At 34.5% G+C, this 21933-nt stretch overlaps 1 protein-coding gene across 1 annotated transcript; it reads left to right on the top strand.

The window, feature by feature from the left end:
• Positions 1–19356: 19356 nt before the first annotated feature.
• Positions 19357–20171, top strand: LOC113735971 (probable disease resistance protein At5g45490). The gene is made up of 2 exons (XM_027262927.2): positions 19357–19410; positions 19500–20171. The coding sequence occupies exons 1-2, from the start codon at positions 19357–19359 to the stop codon at positions 20169–20171; spliced, it is 726 nt and encodes a 241-aa protein (XP_027118728.1).
• The last annotated feature ends 1762 nt before the right edge of the window (positions 20172–21933 follow it).

Below are 21933 nucleotides of genomic sequence, written 5' to 3'. Positions count from 1 at the left end.
TGGATCACTAACGAATGTCTTTAAAATAGTAAATATTAAGGTTGCCACCACATCTGAGATGGTGTCTCTATCTTGAAGAATTGGTTCACCATTGGTATCCACTTTGACTGTATTGAGAATGTTGTCTTTGTCTTCCGAGGTGAGATGTTCATCCCATCAACCTTTAGTTGCCCTATAAATTCTATTATTAAGATATGAGCAGCTAATTAGTTAGCACAGCCGTGTGATGTCCAATAGGCTGTTGCTACCATTGTCATTTGTTGAAGGATTGTAAGAATATTGTATTCAGAAACTTTATCTATGTTCTATACATATATATTATTAGCATTATATGAATTTTGCAAGACATTGGGTTTCTCCTTGAGAAGGATATCTGGATAAGTAGTTCTGGAGCAGTATAGTTTTTGTGAATTTTTTCAATTGGTAATTTGGTTTTGTGCAGCAGAGGATTGTAGTTTGTTTGAGGTCAAAGTTTCTTGGAATTCTTCTTTAGTTATTGTGCAAGCTGATTGACTAACACTTGCAGATCCTTGGTTGTTTGACCCTTGCTTGGATATTGGGGTAGAAAGGATTGTTCTATTTTGGCTATTGATTTTTCTAATTGGGTAAAGGGTTTGATTTGAAGGTCTTTATGGAATTTGTTTGAGATTTCATGAAGTCTGAAAATTGGGTTTGATGAAGAGATGTTTGAAGGAGTTTTGGGAATAGGTCGGGTTAAAAAGTATTCTTCAAGTATTTGTAAATACCTGTTGGTGTAATTGTTCTGTTCATAGATTCCCTGGATGTCCTTGCTATTGACTGTTCCTTCATCCTTGACAGTTTTGAGCTTGAATGATTTGGCATTGATCTCTATTGACTTGTATGAGAAAGTGATTAACTTTGATGGTGGAAGTTCTATTTGGATTTCTCCTTTAGTTGTTTGCCACCTTTTTATCACGTTTTCTGCTTTGGAGAAGGGATAGTCAATTCCCTTTTTCTGAGAATATACTTCAAACCAGTCGAAGAACTGAATATGTTGTTTTGTACTTCTTAGGAATTTGTAGAATTCCTCTTGTATATTTTGTCGAGATTGTTCCTTGCATTTCTCAAAGAACCATATCCTCTTAGTATGGTTGTATTCTGCATAAAATTCTACCCTGAGATCTTGTTTGTCAATTTGATATTCCATATCAAGTTGAGGACGACTATCTATTATGAAAGAATATGTAGGGGATCTAAGAAATCCTTCATGCTTTACATCATCAGAAGATCCATCTTGGATTTCCAAAAGGGTAGGCCTGCTAGTTGCATACCTTGCGTGTGTAATTTTGGAAGAAATATCTAGATCTCGAAGTCTGGTTGAAATGGAGAAAGTTATCAGCCTTTCTGAGATTGATCTCCTTCCTGTTGAGTGTCTGGGCATGTTTATACTAGTTGTTGATGAGGATGATGCCATGAAGCTCATGGATCTATTAAATTTGATTTGGACAGCTCCAAAAGCAAATTGTTGAATGCTTGAAACTATCGTATTTTGTATTGGATCTGCTGGTGCTACCTCAGGAAGTATCTAGCTTTTGGTAGTGTAATTTGGTTCTAAGTAATAGATCTCGAAACTGTGATGCAAGATCTAGCCAGTTCTATTTGAAATAGGACTGTTTCTCCCTTTTAGAATGTTTTTAGGGCTCCTGTCCTGAATGCTGAATTCATAATTTTGTATTGAATTCTAGAAATAATAGCTACTAGAAGAGTCCCTGTTTTGACTCTATAGTTGGATGTTTTTATGTTTAACTTTAAAGCATCTAAAATATTTTTGTCTTTTAAAGAATTGTAAAGTTTGGAAAATAATCAACATATGCTGGTCCTCCATAAAGGCTAGTTTCTGCCATTCCTAGGAGAGAATCATTGAATTCTAAGAATCTGTTGCCTCTAAGACAAAGAAGTAAAGATGTATCTAATCCTTCTCTTGTCAAAGGTTTAGCAGCAATTTGTACTAATCCAAAATGAATATAATTGTATTTTTCTTTATGTTTTTCTATTGTTCTTTTGAATAATAGTTTGATTTCCTCATGACCAGCATCTAAGACTATAGTTTGTTCTACTATTTTGATTGTATAATCTGAAGTGAAAAACATCCATTTTCTGTCTTTTTCATAAATATCAGTTTGAGTATATTTAGAAAATTTTCAATTGTCTATATCATGATTGGTGTTTGATATATTGATTTCTTCTTTTAGTTTGGTGTTTGAAGAAGTGGTAGAAGAGGTGGAATCAGTTCTAAAAAAGGAGGCCATCAAGAAAAGGTTTAAAGAAAATAAAAACAATAGGCAATTAAAGCAAATAAACTTATGGTCCTCTTCCCTTTGGCATAAAATCCTTCGGGATCCATGGAGGATAACTATTTTTCTTAAACCATTATAACAAAGATAGTGAGGACACCGCAAGAATAGATCTAATCTTTTGAGAGAGATTAACTATGTATGACGACTATATTTCCATCATAATAAAGGTAGTGAAGATTTTACAAGAATAGATCTAATCTTTTGAAAAAGATTAACTATGCATGATGATCATATTTCCAAACAAAATTGCAGTATTAGTAGTATGAACCTATGAAACCAGATCTGATCCTTTGAACACTTCATTGTCCTAGATCTTGAACCACAGGAATCTCAACATCCCTACCGGTCTTACTGCAAATCCCATGGCCTTATTGCCTGGACCAGAGGTTGGCAATTACAGGCTCCATGTCCATCAGATAGTTCCAAATTCATAGATCGATACTATCAATACTATAATAAGTTTGAACACATTATATGGTAATCACAAAATTAACCAGTCTCATCAGATAGACAGATCTAAAATTGTAAATCTACACTAACAAAATCATAAATAAAGAAACATAGTAATCATGAAATTAAGCAATCTCATCAGATTGATCTAAACTTATAGATCTACACTAGCAATATTATAATTAATAAAGAAAGATAACCATCACCCCACTTCCCCCTCTGGTTTTGATACCAGACGGGTCAAGGGGACTACCCAATAAACCAGGAAAATAAATAAAAGGAAAAGAGAGGGAAGCATAACTTTTAGCAAATATTCATAGATCTTTTCCCGAAAGAGGGGTTAGCCACTCTGGCTCTGCTGTTTCATAAGGTGCTCCAATGAGAATAATATTTTTTGGGAGGTATCCTTACCATAGTTCTTATATCTATGGTGAAAAAGATGTGCTTTTGTCACATTTTCATTTTTTGTGGTAATAAATATGAATATCACCTAGTTAATTAAAATTGTAGCTTGGTCAATTTTAAGTTATCTGTACTGCATAATCATCTTGATTAATATGTATAAAGCCTTAATGCACTAAAATGCATAGATTATTGGTATGTAGATGCATTACATATAGCAAATATAAAAATAATGAAAGAAATTGAAGTGTAATCTAAAACAAATAATTAGCTAGCTATAGAGAGTATATCAAATACGTAAACGTTTTGAAATGGTGCACATTCTGATTGAATATATAAATGTAAATGCAAATGTATGTTTATGAATGTTATAGTACACTTCTAAACATATACAAATTTTATGTATGTAGTTTCTTAAGCTTACTTAATTAACATTATATATGATATTAATTAATTTGTACCTTTTTATTATCATAACATAAATGAAAGAAATTATTTGATATTACAATTCAAAATTATTAGTACATATTTTTACTATATTTATGATGACTTGAATTTATTATTTTACATAGTATTTTTTGTCAAATTTAATATTGTTTGCAATATGAAATTAATTAAAAACCAATTAACATTATAATTCTATGGATAAAAAAAAAAGTCCCTCGTGATAAATCTAATATACAAAAAAAACCCCGTGGCTTCAAAATATACAAAACGACAACTCATGCTTTGACCTATATTGTAAAAGTGACGGAATCGATTAAACTTAACGGAAATGGGCGAAATAACAAAAATGCCCTAATATAATTAAACAAAAGACAACTCAACAAAATTATTTATTTTATTTTCTGGAGAGAGACAATTAAGGGCTAAGAGGTAGAACAGGTATATTTGTTAAAATTTAGGTATAAAATTTTTTTAAAAGTTTCAATAAGTCATTTCCATTAAACTAAATGGATTTCATCACCTTTACAATTTAGTTCAAAATATAGGATGTGGTATTGTACGTTTTGAAATCACGAGGAACTTTTCTATATATTAGCTTTACCACAGGGGTCTTTTTGTTTTTTACGCTAATTATATTAATCTTAGACAATATTGTTTGTATTATTTTCTATTCCATTTTTTATATTATATGCAAAAAAATTTTAATGTATATGGTAAATAGATATGATTATGTGCACATTTTGATATATTTATTTGCTAATTATATTTTCAATTTTTTATACGTATGCCACAACTAATACTGAGGTCCTACTTTTTAACCTAATTCAGTAATTAAATTTAATGGGCTCAGATCTTAACATGTTTAGAGTCTTTAGACACATTTCATAACAAAAAAAATAGAACATTTGACTTAATTAATTGGAACTAAATTTTTTAGGCAAAACTTATTTCAAAAAAAAGTGATAAGCTTTTCACTAATCACTTAATGTGATATATAATTAAATGTATCAAATTTAGTACTTAATAATTTAGTAACTTCATGGATTCAAACATTAGATTTCAGTTTTGATATTTCAATTTTATCAAATGCACTAAAAAAAGGTACAAACCAATTTTTTTTTTTTATCTTTAAGTAAAATACCTTTATATGATGTCCCTAACTCATCAGTGCATAATACAAAATTGTGGACATGAAATTTTTGAAAAAGAATAAATTTCTTCAAATAATTTTTGCATTTAAAATTTAATTTCCAAAAAAGAATTATATGGTGTGTGTGGTCTATATATATAATTTCCAAAAATTTTCTTGTAGTAGTATGTATCTTTAAGAAATTAATTTTCATACCATTTTTCACTTCCCTCCAAAAATTTCCCTCTTTAAGATGGTATATTATCCAATTTTTGTTAACACCCATATATCAGGTAATTCTTTTTGTTGAATTTAGCTTCCATCTTACTAGAAAATATTTGTGTTAGTTGCTCCTTCATTAGTGATTGGAATTTTATTTTGGTGATGTTTTAATTAAAATCATGAACGTTGCCAAATCGATTTTGATAAGGTTTTTGAATGGAGTGTTATTTTCTGTTTGTGGCGTCAAATTAATGTCCAATCCTACCTTAAGAATCCTGCTCCTACAAAAGGTTTAACCCAAAACAAAATCCAATGCTTATTTGATTTAATGAGTTTGAACCATTAGCCTTGGCTATTTTGAAGCTTTATGTAGTCGCGATCAGCTTTCTTAGGAACAATTCATTTGATTGTTAAGAATCTTTTTAGAATAGTATGGATGAAATTCCTAGTACAAGTCATTCTCGTGCTTATCTATGTTGGCTATTGGGAACCTACAATTCAATGCCAGTTTTCTAATGTTCAATTTCAAGGGCTTTTTCTTTTTCCTTTTTTTTTTTTGGAGAAACTTGAAATCAAGACCATAATCTAAGCCTGTTTCTTGATTTTATTAATGTTTATGTATATTTAATTGTGTACTTCTGTTTGATTGGTTGGATGAGTAGAATCATGTCGTAGTAATATTTCAACTCTTGCTTTCTGGCATAATGTTTATTCTTCTGAATTTTTTTATCTTTTTATCGGGTGTGGTAGTGCTTTTTATATTAGTCAAGACCTTTCTAATGCATATCCTCTAACAATAGTCCCTATATTGCAATGATTATTTGCAATGAAAATAGTAGTAACTGATATCTAGACTAACATGCCCAAAACAATAATAATGCACATGAATTTGACGCATTGTTCAAGATATCTAGAAGAATAATGCTTGAAAGAATTTTGATGCTTTCGTTTGGAGAGGCTATTTTGTAGATGGAGTAATCATCTTTGGTTGCTTGAAAATTGACGGGTTTTTGATATAAGTGCAAGTTTAATTTCAAATTTTACCCGTTTAAACTGCAAGTATACAGGTTAATTTAGTAGTTTTTGGTAAATATCCTGTCGATCCCACGGAGAGCGTGTTCCAAGTACTAAATCCTCACTTACTCTATTATTTAGACTACAATCAATTTAAGCAAGAGAATCTATAATTACTACTACCTACAAATCTTAACTAGACAATTGCAAGATAACATGGAGAAAATTCACTAAATATTTGAATCTAAGAATGTAGATTCCACTTATGGCATAAACAACACAAATGAATAGATTTACCTCTTGTTATAATCCTTGTTTAACTAGGGATTCATTTTCAATATTACCAAATCTCATTCTTATGATGAAATGGGCTAGAATAGTCTAGTTTTCTCTATTCTCATGGTGAATAACTAGTTCTACTCTTATTTTCTTCATGAAATGCAAGTTTAATCCACTTAAGTGTACCTCTATTCTCATGAGTCTACTACTTAAGCTTTACTCATGTTGTTCCATCATTATTACCAACTTTCATTGAATAATAACAACTAAGAGCTTGTTATTGGTGATCAAGCAACAACAATTTATAAGCATACACAAGTAGACAATTTAATACAAGATGTAACAAATGTAAATCATATCCATTTCATATCAAATAGCCATAAGCTTCATCAACTCTCTAGTTCTAGAAATTTAGCTACTCGTGTAAGATATAACAAGAAAACACATAGTTTCATTGCATGAATACATCATGAATCACAAGTAAAAGATAGATTAAAGAAAGTTTAGCCAAGGTTAATGAAGAAGCTTCCAATGATCTTCAATTTCTTCAACAAAATGGTTTACAATGAAGTCTCCAATTGTTCTCCAGAAAAAGTCCTAGTTAGAGAGAACAAGACAAGACTAACTTCTGAGTTCTAATGCTAAAATCTGATATCTTCTCTACTATGTTCTACTCCTCTCTAATAATGTCTTTTCCTCCTTTTCTTTCCAAATTTGCTCCTCCTTGAAATCTTCACATCTTGCTTCTTCAAGTGTACAAGAGGTCTGCAAGCTTTCAGCCGAAATTTTGTGTGAAACATCAGTCAAAAAGTAAGTGTGAAATAAGCACAAGTTATTCTGCAAATTGCAGAGGAGAGAGGAAGATCCGAGGGCTGGATCCGAGGGGTGAAAAGGTGATCCGAGCTCGGATCCTCTTGCCTCAACATTTTCTTCATGCAGGATCCGAGGCCTTCTTGAAAGCGATTCGAGCTTGGATTGCCTGACCTCGGATCCTCTTCACCAGAAGATCAGACGAGGGCTCGGATCACAGGGGATGAGAATGGATCCGAGCTCGGATCCCTCTCCCCTATTTCCATCTTCAAATTCATTCCTCTTTCGCTCCATTTTGTTCCTTGTTTCACTTGTCCGTTATCCTCCAACTAGCACTTTGCCTCTTCTTTATCTTATGTAAGTATTTCATGCGCCGATAACCTACAAAACATCACATGTTTGTGCATTAATCTACTCATTTTGCAAGTTCCGATTACTAAACAACACTTGACGCAATTTGTACCAAAAAGAACTTAAACACGACTATGATCCTCTAAAAATATGACAAAAGCTCGTGCAAAACTGTACAAAATATATACGAAATATTCATTTATCAAACTCCTCCACACTTGAATCATTGCTTGTTCTCAAGCAGTACAATAAACCACTCAGACAACAATTCAAGTGCCAAATAGAAAATATGCTTTTTCAAATTCATTTCTCACAACTTGGTTATTAATCACGATGCAATTCTTCAAAATGCACTCAATACTCATAATACTGAATAAAGGGAAAACAATTATACATAAATTTAACCACATTCAAATCATTCTTTCACCCTAACTTGTCTTCACAAATAACCGACTGATATAGTCACAAGATAATACTTTCCTTTATATTCCTTTTTTCTTCAAAATTGTACTACAATAGGGTATCATAAATATATGCTAAATACCAACACTTGAACATTGCAAATGCCTTTTTACGCCAAGGTTGACACTTTTAGGTGAAAACCCCCGGTTACTCTGTACTTACACATCATGACACCTTTTTACCCCAAGTACCTTTTTACGTGAAAATTGACATTTTTAGTTGAAAATTAATTCCCGGTTACTCAGTACTTAAGTAGTCGGTGCAACTTTATTGCTCTTTTTTTTTATTTTTTGGATTTTTTATTTTTTTAGAACATATATATATATATATACCAGACGGGACGAGGGGTTAGCCCCTTAAACCAGGAAAAATATGAAAGTAGAGGGAATTGAAAGCATAAAGATTAGGAAGTGGGTCGCAGTCGGACTGCCACTAGTTAGTATAGGCGGTTGAATCAGCCATGTATAACAGAATTTAAAGACAGAATGTAAAATAAGAATTAAATGAATATGAGGCGGCTCAACCGACCATTTGATTGAATTAGAATACAAGAAATAAAAGAAAAGAAAGGTTACAGATATGAAGCTCGCACAAGGGCTTGCTCCTTTGTTTGATCTAAAAACTAGAATATAAAAACTAAGAACTTGTTTGTAGAGAGAGGGAGGAGAGTTTTTTCAAGCTAGAGAGAGAAGTTGTCTTGAAGAAATGGTATAAGAATGGTGTGTAGAATGTGTTGGGTTTGAGAGGTCATTATAGCAAAATTTTTCGTAATGCTACAGTACCTGCTACAGTGATTTTGCTACAGTACGCTACAGTGCATTGTTTGTCTTTTGTTGCTGTGTTTGCAGAGTAACCTTCCGGACTGCTACAGCGCTTCCGGTGCTACAGTAGTAATGATTGTTTTCATGGATTTTGTGAAAAAATTCCATAACAGTGATCTTCATTTTCTGGGCCTTCATATTCCTCAAGTTTTGTTCCGGAACTAGAGGCCTTCTCTTTGTTTGAAGTTTCTTTTGATTGGTCCAGTTGTTGAAGTATATCTTTGAGTTGCTTGACATGCTCTTGTTTATCAGTGATCGATGCCAATTTTGCTGCTGAGATAGATTTTTGTTGCAAAAACTGACTTGTTTAACTGTCTCCAGGTTTGATTGAGAGTGGATTCTTCTGGAACCATGCTTGGATATTTGTTGGTTGAATAAAATTTTTATTGAATGTTGGCCACCATTTTGAATATCCTTGTTGGACTAATAATAGCGGGAGCTGTGTTTGTTGAAAGTATTCATATTTCCATTGGTAGACTCATGCTACCGAAAATATGGAAAAGAAGTGTAGACTGATTGGTATGTATTTGTTTGGGAGTTCAAATCTTTCTTTGAATTGTTTGTAACTTTGTTGGATATCTGGAGGAAGAATTTCCAAGTTTGGTCCAGGTGCTTTCCACCATGCTACAAACCATGCTGGAAAACTATATTTGTTTGTCTTCAAAAAATAGAAAAGATAAGAATGTTGGTTCAGTTCATTTTGGAAGGTAAATGCATAGAACCAAACTGCCTTATAATCCCAATAAGTATATCCTGGGGGATTAAAGGAAGTAGAAAAAGGTTTGGGTTTGCTTAGGTTTTTTTCCTCATTCTAATGGTTTGATAACCTTTAGAATTTGAGCACTGGAATGAGAATTGATGTATTTCCCAGTAGGGTTTCCATCCTTATCTCTTAACTCTGTTTCATGAGATTTAAGAATCAAAGATTTTGAATCTGTAAGAACGAGTTTGTAATATTCAAGTGTCTTGGTAAGAGTTTGAGGTATGAAATTGTAAGTATTTGGAAGAATAGCCTGGGCTAATGTATTTGGGTTTTCATGCCAATAATCTAGTTCGGTTTGGACAACTGGAATGTGAATATTGTTTTTGATATATGGGCATGAAATTCTGTTTGGTTTTGGATCATGACTAGCCAAGGTTTTGGATGTTTGGATAACAATTGGTTTAGTGTTTTGTTCTATAGGTTTGGGCCTAGTATGTTGATCCAAGATCATTTTAAGATGACTTGGTGTGTCCCAAATTGGATATCCTGGTGAATTGGGTTGATAACCATGAGTTTCAACCCATTGTTTGAGATGGTCAAAATATTTTTGTTTTTCTTCTTCCAAAAGATCAAAGGGTTTTTGTTCTTCTTCTTCGGCTATATCTGCCCATGTTTTTGGAGTGGCTATGGATATTGGTTTGGGTGAGAAAAGAATTTGAAATCTGTTTGGTGTTAAAGAAGAAGATAACTTTTTCTCTGTTTGGGAAGAACTGGAAGAACTCGAAGAGTCTTGTTTAATTGTTTGAGAGGAAGGATCTAGTTTGTCAGAGGATCTCTCCTGATGTTTCTTTTTCTTGGGCATCTTATCTTCCCTACAAAAATTCACGAGTTAGATAATCAGGAATAGAATTTGAAGACCCTTTAATGTATTCAATGTCAAAGTCAAAGATTGATAAAATTGCTTGCCATCTTGCAAATATTTGTTTAGAGGCAAGATTTTTAACATCTTTTTGTAAAACGTCTTTGGCTGATTTACAATCAACCCGAAGTAAAAACTTCTAGTTTAGTAATTCAGTCTGAAATTTTGTAATACATAAAACTATTGCTAAAATCTCTTTTTTGAAAGTAGAATAGTTTTGTTGAGAATTATTCCAATGTTTGGAAGGAAAGGCAACTATTTGCTCTTTATTATTTTTTGTTTGTTTAAGAATGCCACCATATCCTAGATCAGAAGCATCTGTTTCCACAATTTTTTGAGCTGTTGGATTTGGAAAAGCAAGACAAGGAATGGTTTTGACCTCAGTTTTGATTTTTCTGATTGTTTCTGTATGAATATCTGTCCATAAGGGTGGAGTGATTTTTAATCTGTCATATAATGGTTTGGCCAAATTCTGAGGTTTGGAATGAAATCTGAGACATAGTTTAAACATCCTAAAAATCTCTGAAGTTGTTGTTTGTCAAGAATTTGATTAGGAAATTTTTCAGCAAACTGGATTGATCTATTTATAGGAGTGATAGTTCCTTGGTGAATGTGATGTCCAAGAAACCTAATTTTAGTTTGGAAAAGACTGATTTTCTTTTGAGAGACAACCAAACCATTTTTCTAGTTAATATAAAGAAAAGTATTTAGATGTTTGAAATGTTGTTCAATGTTTTCTGAGAATACTAAAACATCATCAATATAGACGATGATGAAAGAGGAATAAGGACTGAATATTTCATTCATAATCCTTTGGAATTCAGAGCAAGCATTTTTAAGTCCAAATGGCATTACATTCCATTCGTAATGTCCAAATGGTACTGTAAATGCTGTTTTGTATCTGTCTGAGATATGAATCTGAATTTGCCAGAATCCTAACTTCATATCAAATTTTGAGAATATTTTGGCAGAATAAAGTCTTTGAAGTAGATCCTTCTTGTTTGGTATAGGATATCTAATCCATCGAAGAGCTTTATTCAAGGCTTTATAATTAATTACAAGCCTGGGAACTTCTCTTTCAATCTCTGATTGTTTGTTGACATAGAATGCTGGACAGCTCCATGGAGATTGACTTGGGCTAATAATGCCTTTTGATAAAAGGTCATTAATTTCCTTTTGACAATGTTGGAGCAGTTCCTGATTCATCTGTATAGGTTTAGCTTTTGTCGGAATATCTTTTTCCTCAAAGTCAGGTTCATAGGGAAGATGGACAGTATGTTGTTTTCTTGTCCAAAATGCAGTTGGAACTTCTGCACAAACTTTCCCTTGGATTCTTGTTTGCAGATTCTGGATTTTTTGTAGAACTTCTGGTCTCTTGAGCTGCTCATCTATCCTTTTGTAAATAATTTCCTCTTTTAGAAAATTGATTTGGCTAGGTTTGAGGGATAGATAATTTAATGTTTTTTGAATTGATTTTCTAGAGAAAGGTAAAAGAGCATTTTGCCCATATTTCTGAGGTATGATTCCCTTATTAGTGGTTAAATAAGGGATAAGTTTGGTGACAAAGGTTGTTCCAAGAATAACATTGTTGGTTAGGTCTTTTGCCAAGAGGAATGTTTCTTTAATGGATACAGAAGAAATTGAACTTGAACGTTCGAAAGTTTGAACTGAATGTTTAATTGGGAACCATTGGCTCCTCTAAGGCTTTCTTTTGTCTTTTCAAAGAATTTTGTTGGGATGAGTCCTTCTTGAATACAGTTAAGATCAGCTCCTGTATCAAATAAAGCTTCGTTTCTACAATATAATTGTCACTAATAACTAGTTTTATAAAAGCAAAATGTTTTTTGTAAGATATTATGTTTGATTGAGAAGGAATAATATTTTCTTCTTCAGTGGTTGTTTTCTCAATTGTTTTAACTTCTTTCTTGAGAGGAGCAATTTCTGTTTGAAGATCTTTAATAGTTATATGTTTGTCACTAGGTTGAGTTTTAGTCAAGACATTTATTGTGAAATATCCTACATCTAAGGAATTTCCTGTGTCTTTTCTAACATCAAGACTAGTGATATTATCAGAATTATCTATTGGTTGACTGGATGTCAAAAGTTTTGAAATTCCAATAGACTCTTGGTTTGGTAGATCTTCAGGAGAATTTGGTAGATCTAAATCTTCTGGATTTGTATGGATTGGTGGATCTATGGATTCTGAATGTTTATGAGAGGATTTTTGTAAATGGGTTGTTTTAGACAGATCTATGAGATCTGATGTAAAAAATTGAGTTTCAATAGTTTTTGACATAGAGGGTGTAGGTTTTGATATGATTTGGACTGGGTTTATGAGTTCTAGTGTGGACGACTCTTGAGGTGTTTGAAACTCATACCAGTCAAAGAAATGAATATTTTGTTTTGTTTTTGTCAAAAAGTCATAAAAGTTTTCTTGAATATTTTCTCGGGCTTTTCCCCGATATTTGTCAAAAAATTGTTTTCTTTTAAAATAGTTGTGGTTTGCATAGAATTCAGATATAAGTTTTTCTTTGTCAATCTGGAATTTAGGAGGTTTATCTTCTTGTTTTTTTTTGAATAAGAATTGATTGCTCAATTCGAGCAATTCTGGTTTGAAGATTATTTAAAGGTTTATTGTTTGAAGAAGAACCAGAATTTATGTAATAAGCTTCAACCAAAGAAGCCGTAATAAAACAAGAAAATAAATAAACACTTAAATGATTTTAAAAACTTATAATTCTCTTCCCTTTGGCACAGAATCTTTCGGGATCCATGGAGGATAAACCATTTTTCTAAACAGATTATAAAGGATAGTGTGAAAATTTACAAGTAAAGATCTAACCTTATGAAAAAGATTAACTATACATGATGACCATATTTCCATTATAATAAAGATAGTAGAATAAACCTACGAGAATAGATCTAAATCTTTTGAGAAAGATTAACTATGCATGACGACTATATTTTCAAACAAAATCATAAGATTGATAGCAAAAACCCATCCCTACAGAGCCAAATTCCCATGGTCTTACCTGGACCGAATGTTGGCACTTACTGGATCCATGCCCTTTAATCAGATCCAAAGTCACGAAATCAATACTATCAAAATTATAATAGGATTGAATACATTAGATAGTAATCACGAAGTTAACTAGTCTTATCCAATTAGATCTAAACTTGTAGATCTACACTATCAGTAGCATAAATAAAGAAAGATGGCAATCACGAAATTAATAAATCTCATTAGGAAGATATAAACTTATAGATCTACACTACCAACATCATAATAAGTAAAGAAAGATAGCCATCTCCCCACTTCCCCCTCTAGATCTATCAGTATAGTCGTCATCTCCCAATATTAGTTTTTGATTACTAATTTATGCTTTAGTAAGGAAGTGGGTCGCGGTCGGACTGCCACTAGTTAGTATAGGCGGTTGAACCAACCATGTATAACAGAATGTAAAGACAGAATATAAAAACAAGAATTCAATGGATATGAGACTGCTCAGCCGACCATTTGATTGAATATAAGAATTACAAAAATAAAAGAAAACTTACAAGGATATGAAGCTTGGAGAAGCTCTTTTGTTTGATCTAAAACTAAAATATAAAAACTAAAGAACGTGTTTGTAGAGAGAGGGAGGAGAGTTTCTTCAAGCTAGAGAGAGAAGTTGTCTTGAAGAAATGGTGTAAGAATTGTGTTGGGTTTGAGGGGTATTCATAGCAAAATTTTCGGTAATGTTACAGTACCCGCTACAGTGATTTTGCTATAGTACCACTACAGTGCATTGTTTGTCTTTTGTTGCTGTGTTTGCGCAGTAACTTACCAGACTGCTACAGTGCTTTCCGGTGTTGAAGTTTTGTCCGATTGAGCCAGCTTGAATATCTGTTTTTAACAGATAGTCCCGGATAACTCTTGTTTTGTTTCCTGAATCATTTTGTCTAATTCAGGTGCTATTGCTTCTCCTTGATGTTTGATCCATAGTTTGTGGAGGGTTAGTCTCTGAACAATCATCTTCAAACAGGATACCTGCAGAGTCTACTTCAGATTGGGTACCCAATGAAACAATCTCAAATTTACCAACCAAATTTCAGAAAGAACTTCAAATCAAACCCTTAACCCAATTAGAAAAACGAATAGCCAAAATAGAACAAACCTTCTCTACCTCAATATCCAAACAAGGGTCAATTAACCAAGATTCTGCAAGTATTAATCAAACAGCTTGCACAATAACCAAAGAAGAACCTTAAGAGCCTTTGACCTTAAACAAATTGCATCAACCCTCTTCTTCACAAAACCACATTTCCAATTGGAAAAATCTACAAAAATTATACTATTCCAGAGCCACATATCCTGATATCCTTCTTGAAGAAAAACCCAATATCTTGCAAAATTCATATAATGCTAACAACATATATGAATGGAGCATAGATGGGATTTCTGAATACAACATTCTGACAGCCCTTCAACAAATGACAATGGTAGCAACAGCCTATCGAACATCACATGGCTGTACTGACCAATTGGCTGCTCATATCCTTATTACAGGATTTACTGGGCAATTAAAAGGATGGTGGGATGAACACCTTACCATTGATAGGATTGAATACAGGGAATATTCTTTTGCTAAATTGGTAGATGATTTACCAATATTAGTTTCTGACGACTAATTTGAAAGTCTATATATATATATATCCCTCTTTTTTAGAACCAATAGACTATATCAATCACCTATATGTAAATCCAAGTAAAGGGAGAAAACTCATTAAAGATAGAAATAAAGGTATAATTGTCCCCACTTTATTAAATATACTTTCTAGAATGCACTTATCATAATCACATAATACTAATCACAAGTCACGAAAGACATGAATTCTTTAAAAGCACATTTGAATTTGTTAATCCATTAGGGAAATTTGACAATCCATCACAGTTTCCTGGACCATAGTGCAATTTTGAAAAGATTTGAAAAAATTTGGGTAGCGTTTCTCCTATAAATAGACGAAACTCCCTACCAGCAAACCACATTTCAACCAAAATTCAATCATAATCTGCTTTTCCACAATCATTCTTCACCATTTCTCAACAAAAGTAAAGAGTTAACATGCACTAACAATCATATAAACTGAGTTAACATGCACTAACAATCATATAAACCACATCTCCCCCACACTTAAGAGTCACATTGTCCTCAATGGGATAGGAGGGTAAAGAAACAATACTCCCATAATCAATGGGAATGAGAGATCCAGCAGTCGATACGAACATCTCGAACATCACGATCATCCCAAAATCTACTTAGACTGCAGGAGGGGAGAAAGTACATAACAAAACACTTAACTAAAAGTCAACAAAAGATAATCGAAAACAAAAGAAAGATGAAGACTAAATAAAAATGAAAACAAAGCAAATTAAGCTGAGGGGCCACCAAGTTCCGTAGCTTCTTCTCCTCCAACTTCTACACGAGTTTCTTGCTCAATCTCGCCTCTTGGCTCAGGAATAGATGTAGCTTGACCTTCGCCAGGTATGGGAGTTGGAGTCGGCGTAGGGGAACGGCGGATTTGGAAATGGTCCTCCAATGCTCGAAAAAGCCGATCATGGCTCTCCAACCTCTCTGTGATGACGTGCTCCTGTTGGTCAATTCGCCCCATTACTCTTGTCTCCATATAACAAATGGTATCGAGGACCTCTTGCCACCGAGACCTAGAGGGAGGCAGTGGAGGTTGAATTGGAGTAGGTTGAGTCTGTTGTGCTTCAGTCTCTTGAGCTTCCGGTCTTGGTTGAGGATGAGGAGGAGGTTGAGTGGAGGTCGAAACTTCACCAATGGCAACTTCTCGAACCAAAGAAGCTCCAAAGTCCGTTGGAATGCCAAAGATTTGAGCAATGTAACATTGACCTCATCAACGGCCTTGGTGATAAGGGCTCTCTCAGCACCAAGGGGAATCTCGAGTTTCTCAAAAAGGACGGAAAGAAGGCGAGGGAACCCAAAGCAAGTTTCACCGGCCCTCATGCGACCCGTGGTCCACATGTAGCTAATAATAATACTAGCCAGAGGAATACCAATCAGCTGCAGTCCCACGCCATGCATCATTTTATCCAAGAAGTAAATATCGCTGTTTCGTAGCTCGCGTTTGCCACTCTTCTTGGGTATTACATTGTGCGCAAAGAAATAGAAAATGAGATGATACCGAGCCTCAAAGGAATCGGCATATACAATCTTCTTTTTCGAACTGTCTCTATTTCTATACTGGCCCTTAAGTCGTGCTACTGCTTCTTCGATTTGTCAAGAGTCACGCTCCTTAAATTCTTTGGTCAACTTCACATCCATTCCCTTATCCTTGAGTTTGATATACCGTGCAATTGTCTCCCGGTGGATGGCCACCCTCTTGCCTCAAACCCAAGAGCTAATCAAATTGCCGCTATGTCCTTGCTTATCCTTAACATTAGCATAAAACTCCCGCACCAAGTTTGAGTAGTAATGCCGCGGCAACTTTAGAATATTCGCCCATCCGAGTCTACCAAATGCCGTGGACACTTCGTAATGATCGTCCACCTTGGGCGCCAAATGCTTCTCAATGATTATCTCCTTGGCTAACCCGGCTTCATACCACTGTTGATTCTCTAATGATGTGAACCGTGTGGTATCATAGTCCGGAGGTGACTCCTCTCGACTTGTGAATGTCCTCTTGCGTCGTGAACGAGGAGGTGACTCGGGCGAAAGAGATTCTTCTGCCAATAAAGGTGTATGTTCATCACTTGAGGAAGGCGAATGGGTGCAAACAATAGCTCTTCTCGTTCGAACCATCGTGCCTATATCAATGTCAAAAGTAGTGCACATATTAGATAAACAAAACCTCATACCCCTTGAAAACAGGTATGATGCAAATTGGTGTTGGAAACTCAGTTGAAAAACATTTTGGGCAGAGTTTCCCCTTGAAAAAGGGCTAAACTCCTTGCCAAGAAACACCAAATTCAAGAAAATTTTCCACATGACAAGTTTCCACGCAGAATTCCAACATTTATAATGCATTTACATATTAAAAATCTCATCATAGGCATATAGGGGCACAATGAAACTTGCGAAAATGATGTGTCACACAGTAGAACTTCTAAAATCACCTTAAGTCAACATCTAAATGCACATTCATATAGCATCCTCAATTGCAACAATTCACAACTTCGCAGCAATTTCATCCAAGAAATTCATGCCAATTTGTTCAAATGGTCATATGTTATCCTCTAATTGGCATAAAAATAATCTCTACTCTCTAAAACAAGTCCAAAGTATCCAAAGAGAGCGAGAAATTACAAGCAAAAAATGACAATGTGCATTAGCCCAATAATTGAGAGAAAGTAAGAAACATTTCACCGTAACCACAATTATCTCATTACTGAGCATCAAAATAGGTTGAATGACATTTCTTAGCACAATGTAGCACAAATACAACAAGAAATTTCAACAATTATGCATTTCTCAAAATATGTCAAAAACTAGAAAAATTGAAAATTGGGAATTGTAAAACATCAAAGAGAGTTGAGAAATATTGCCTAAAGTGTATAGAGTGATACTAGAGGAAGCTAAAAGTGCAAAATGCAAGAGAAACTAGCACAATTTCAGCCCCCAAAAGTGTGGAATTCAGTTCGTCCTCTTTCCCTTTGTTGACAATCAAAAGCCCCAAATTTAATGTTTTTGATGCGAAATTGTTGAGGATTTATAACCACAAGAGGTTTGGGGATGTTTTTATGGTGAAAGATTAGAAAATTAATGGATGAAATGGAAGATTGGAGCAGAGGGCCTAGGGTTTCGATGAAGAAGAAGAAGAAAAAGTGAAGAATTGTAGAACCGAAGCCTCGGTTCTGCTATAGTTCGGATCGGTTCGATCAAGCCTCGGATCCGATGGGCTCAGATCCACCTCGCCAAAAGAACAGACGAGCCCTCGGATCTAAGAGAATTTCTTTGGATCTGAGCTTGGATCCAGCTGGGCTCAGATCCACCTCACTAGAAGAACAGACGAGACCCTGGATCCGAGAAAATTTCTTCGGATCCGAGCTCGGATCCAGCTGTTTCTGAAACAATTGCAGTTTCTGCAATTGTTTCCAATTCTGACAACTTTTTCTACTATTTCCAAATTACACTTGGGAAGAATTTTTTCGCAATTCAACACCACACGCAAGTATAATATACCCTTAACACTAAATCTAACCTTTCAAAACACATCAAACACATCTAAATTGCAAATCGAGGGTTGAGTTTCTTTGATCATTTTGACACTTTAACACTAAAATATCACTTTTAGGCATGAAATGCACATCAAATGAGTTAATGAGCATATACAAACATGTTATCACTGAAACTCACTTGATTATCATGAAAGTGCAACATTGGATATGTGAACGAGAAATGTAGATACTTAAAACAAAATCTAATATTCAAACTTCCTTTTTTAAATATCGTTTTTCAAGTGCACCTCCAAGATAAACGTTCAAACTCCGATAGCCCTCCTACAAACCAATAAAACATTAAAAATCACACCAACTAACGAAAAACACATTAAAAACACATTAAAACTAAAGAAATCGTTGAGTTGCCTCTCAACTAGTGCTTTTGTTTATAGTCGTTAGCTCAATTCAAAAGATTTGGCTCATTTTAGAACATTAGGTAGCGATTTTCTCCCCACAAGTCGAAACTCCCGAGCCAATCCACCATGTGGTGATTCATGCATTGATCTCTATAGTCCAATTTCCTCAAACGCCAAGGAGGAGACTTGTTATATAAAGGCTCAACTTCATCTTGGAGTGGAATTTGCTTGCCTTTTCCGAATTGGCTCAACTTTTCACCTCTTTCTTCATGGAGTGACGACTTTTTCAAGCCAACTTCCGTACTTATTTTCACCTCACTTGCTCCTACACCATGAGCGTTAATACCAAGAAAATTTATAGATTTAACTTCTGCATAGGGGCTGTACTAATGCATAATAAGAGGCTAGTTGATTTCAACAGGGGTAGATCCCGCCTCAATTGGGTAATAATGAGGACGACGAGGATGATACTTATGATGATGATGAAAAAGCAGGCTTTTCAGGTGGGTTTGTCGGATTGGATCCAGCAGCGAAAAGAGTCGAGAAATTGATACTTGAGGGATGTGAAGATGATACTAATACTATACTGAAGGGGTTTGGAATTGTGGGGTATGGGGGATCAGGGAAAACCACACTTGCCCGGAAGGTTTTCTGGAATTTGAGAAATTTGTTCTCGCCAAGGATTTGGGTTTCTTTGTCTGGGACCCTTTATGATGCACCGGTGAGCGGGGAGTTGAGAGTGAAGATTTTAAGGAAAATGCTGGAGCAGGCTGGTTGTGATGTCTCAGAATTGTCGACTGCTAATGTTGGCGATATTCCCAATCTCACTGAGAAGCTTTACCGTCGACTAACGGGCAAGAGGTATCTTATTGTGTTGGATGAGGTCTGGCACGTTAATGGTTGGTATGGGGATTTATGCTCTGAGCAGCCAAAAGGCGGCGATGCATCATTCGGGGACTGCATATCTCATGCCTTACCGAAAGATAGTGATGGGCGAATTATTGTCACAACTAGGCGAAAAATTGTTGCAACGCAAATGATAGGTGAGAAGAACTTGATGCCAATTGATACTCTGCTGGACCGAGAGATTGGCTGGTCGGTGTTTTCTGAAGCTGTCCGTCAAGATGGAAGAGTTGATGTGAATAACAACACTCTATTAAAGATGGAGGAGATAAGCAGCAAAGAATGTGCTGGCCTTCCCTTAGTTGCCAGGACTTTAGCAACGATAATTCCAGAACAAATCCAAGAGGAGGAGGCTGAATAGAACTTGGTCTAGCGATTAAAGTTAATGTCTCAGAAATTAAGGGTCTTGGGTTCTCAACTCCCTGTTCCTGCTTCTTAAATCTTACCAATACTTTGCTAGAAAAATTTTTTAAAAAAAAAGAAGAAGAAAAGTTGATGTTAATGGCTCAAATTACTTTGTTTCTGATGGCACTTGATCTTATGATATAGTTCCGGTTGTAATTCCTGAGATGCTACTTGTAATGTATACTTGCTGTTTCTCTGCCTTTAAGAGTTGATGATTCAGCTTGTAAATAAGCGCAAATAGTAAATACTCTACCTTTGAAAGAGGATTATTTGCGAGGCAAATTTCTCAAACTAATGCTGTAAAAGGAAAAGATCACAAAAAGTGGGGCTTTGTGGGTTGGCTTGCTTGATCTAGCATCACCATACATTTGGCAAAATCCATTTTATTTTTATTTTTTCTAAACAATATCGCCCATGCGTGGTGACACATTATTATTATTATTATTATTTTACATTCCAGTCCTAGGACTAAAATATAAAATGATAATTAAAAAAAAAAGAAGAAACAATCCTATATTAAATACCAAACTTTTTATGTATGATATACATTTAGACTTGTAAGTGTATATACTAATGATGCATGAAAAGATTTATTTAAAATATAAACCCTACTATTCCAAGATAAAGAGCAGCATTTTATGTTATAACTTTTTTAATTTTTTTTTCCTTTTTTAGTTCAATAAATGTCATGTAAAATAAAAAAAAACTTGCACATGGTGCGACAGCACTGTTTCTTTTTTCTTTTTTTTTTTTTCGTTTAATCCAGATAACGAGTCCATGTAGATTGGAAATACCCTTTGGCTTTTTCCTGGGCCATACTCAGCAGCATTGAATGCATCATAAAAGTATCAAGATATCGGACAAGGGGTGCAACCGTTTGTGCCGGTTTGTGCATTTTTCAACAGCGCGTAACATTTTTTGCACATCGTATAACTTTCTTTACACATGGAGTAACTTTAGAACAATTTTTTGTGGGCCTCACACATGACGTGAAAATCGAGTTACATGCTATAATGTGAGCCGCACAAATTTTTGAGGCCATATCGTGGCCGTGAACCTTCTGGAACGGTTGTCAGAGACAACCGTTCCTACCCCATTTCCCAAGATATCTCAGAGGCAACCTGTAAACTGACCTGTAACCTGTAATCTTTACTTTTATGTCTGAGAAAGAAAAATAATAAAAGTAGATAGTCTGCTTTTGATTCTTTATTCTGGATCACATTTATTTCTTTAAAACGTATTCCTCAGCGTGGATATCGTCTCACTCTGCCCAACCTCCATTATGCGTCAAAAGAATACTCAGGTTGCATTTACAGATACTAATTGCATAAAAAACTCTTGCATTTCTGGGTAAGCTTGCTTGTTAAAGAAAAACTCATTTGATACTGAAAAGTTTGCAAACAATTACCTCTCCATGACTTTTAGGAATCAGTGTCAAATAGTGCAGTAGTATCAGAAGCTAAAAATTTTCCTGTGTGGTTAACTGACACGACACGGAAAGAATTGAGGCGGTTGCTTTTTTTTTTTGTAATTAGCTCTTATATTATTAAGTGTTAATATCTATAAAATATTATCATTTGGGAAAAAAAAAAAAAGGACATCTTTAGTCAATATATTTTTGACAACCAAGGTGGTAATTGTGAGAAAGATGTAACCCAAAAGCCAAAGTGAACCGAAGCAATCTGGAAATTATTACTCCCTCTATCCAAATTATTTGG

Source organism: Coffea arabica, chromosome 3c (genome assembly GCF_036785885.1).
Source record: "Coffea arabica cultivar ET-39 chromosome 3c, Coffea Arabica ET-39 HiFi, whole genome shotgun sequence".
NCBI lineage: Eukaryota > Viridiplantae > Streptophyta > Magnoliopsida > Gentianales > Rubiaceae > Coffea > Coffea arabica.
The sequence above is the reverse complement of the archived record's forward strand: the minus strand, read 5'-3'. Positions and strand labels throughout refer to the sequence as shown.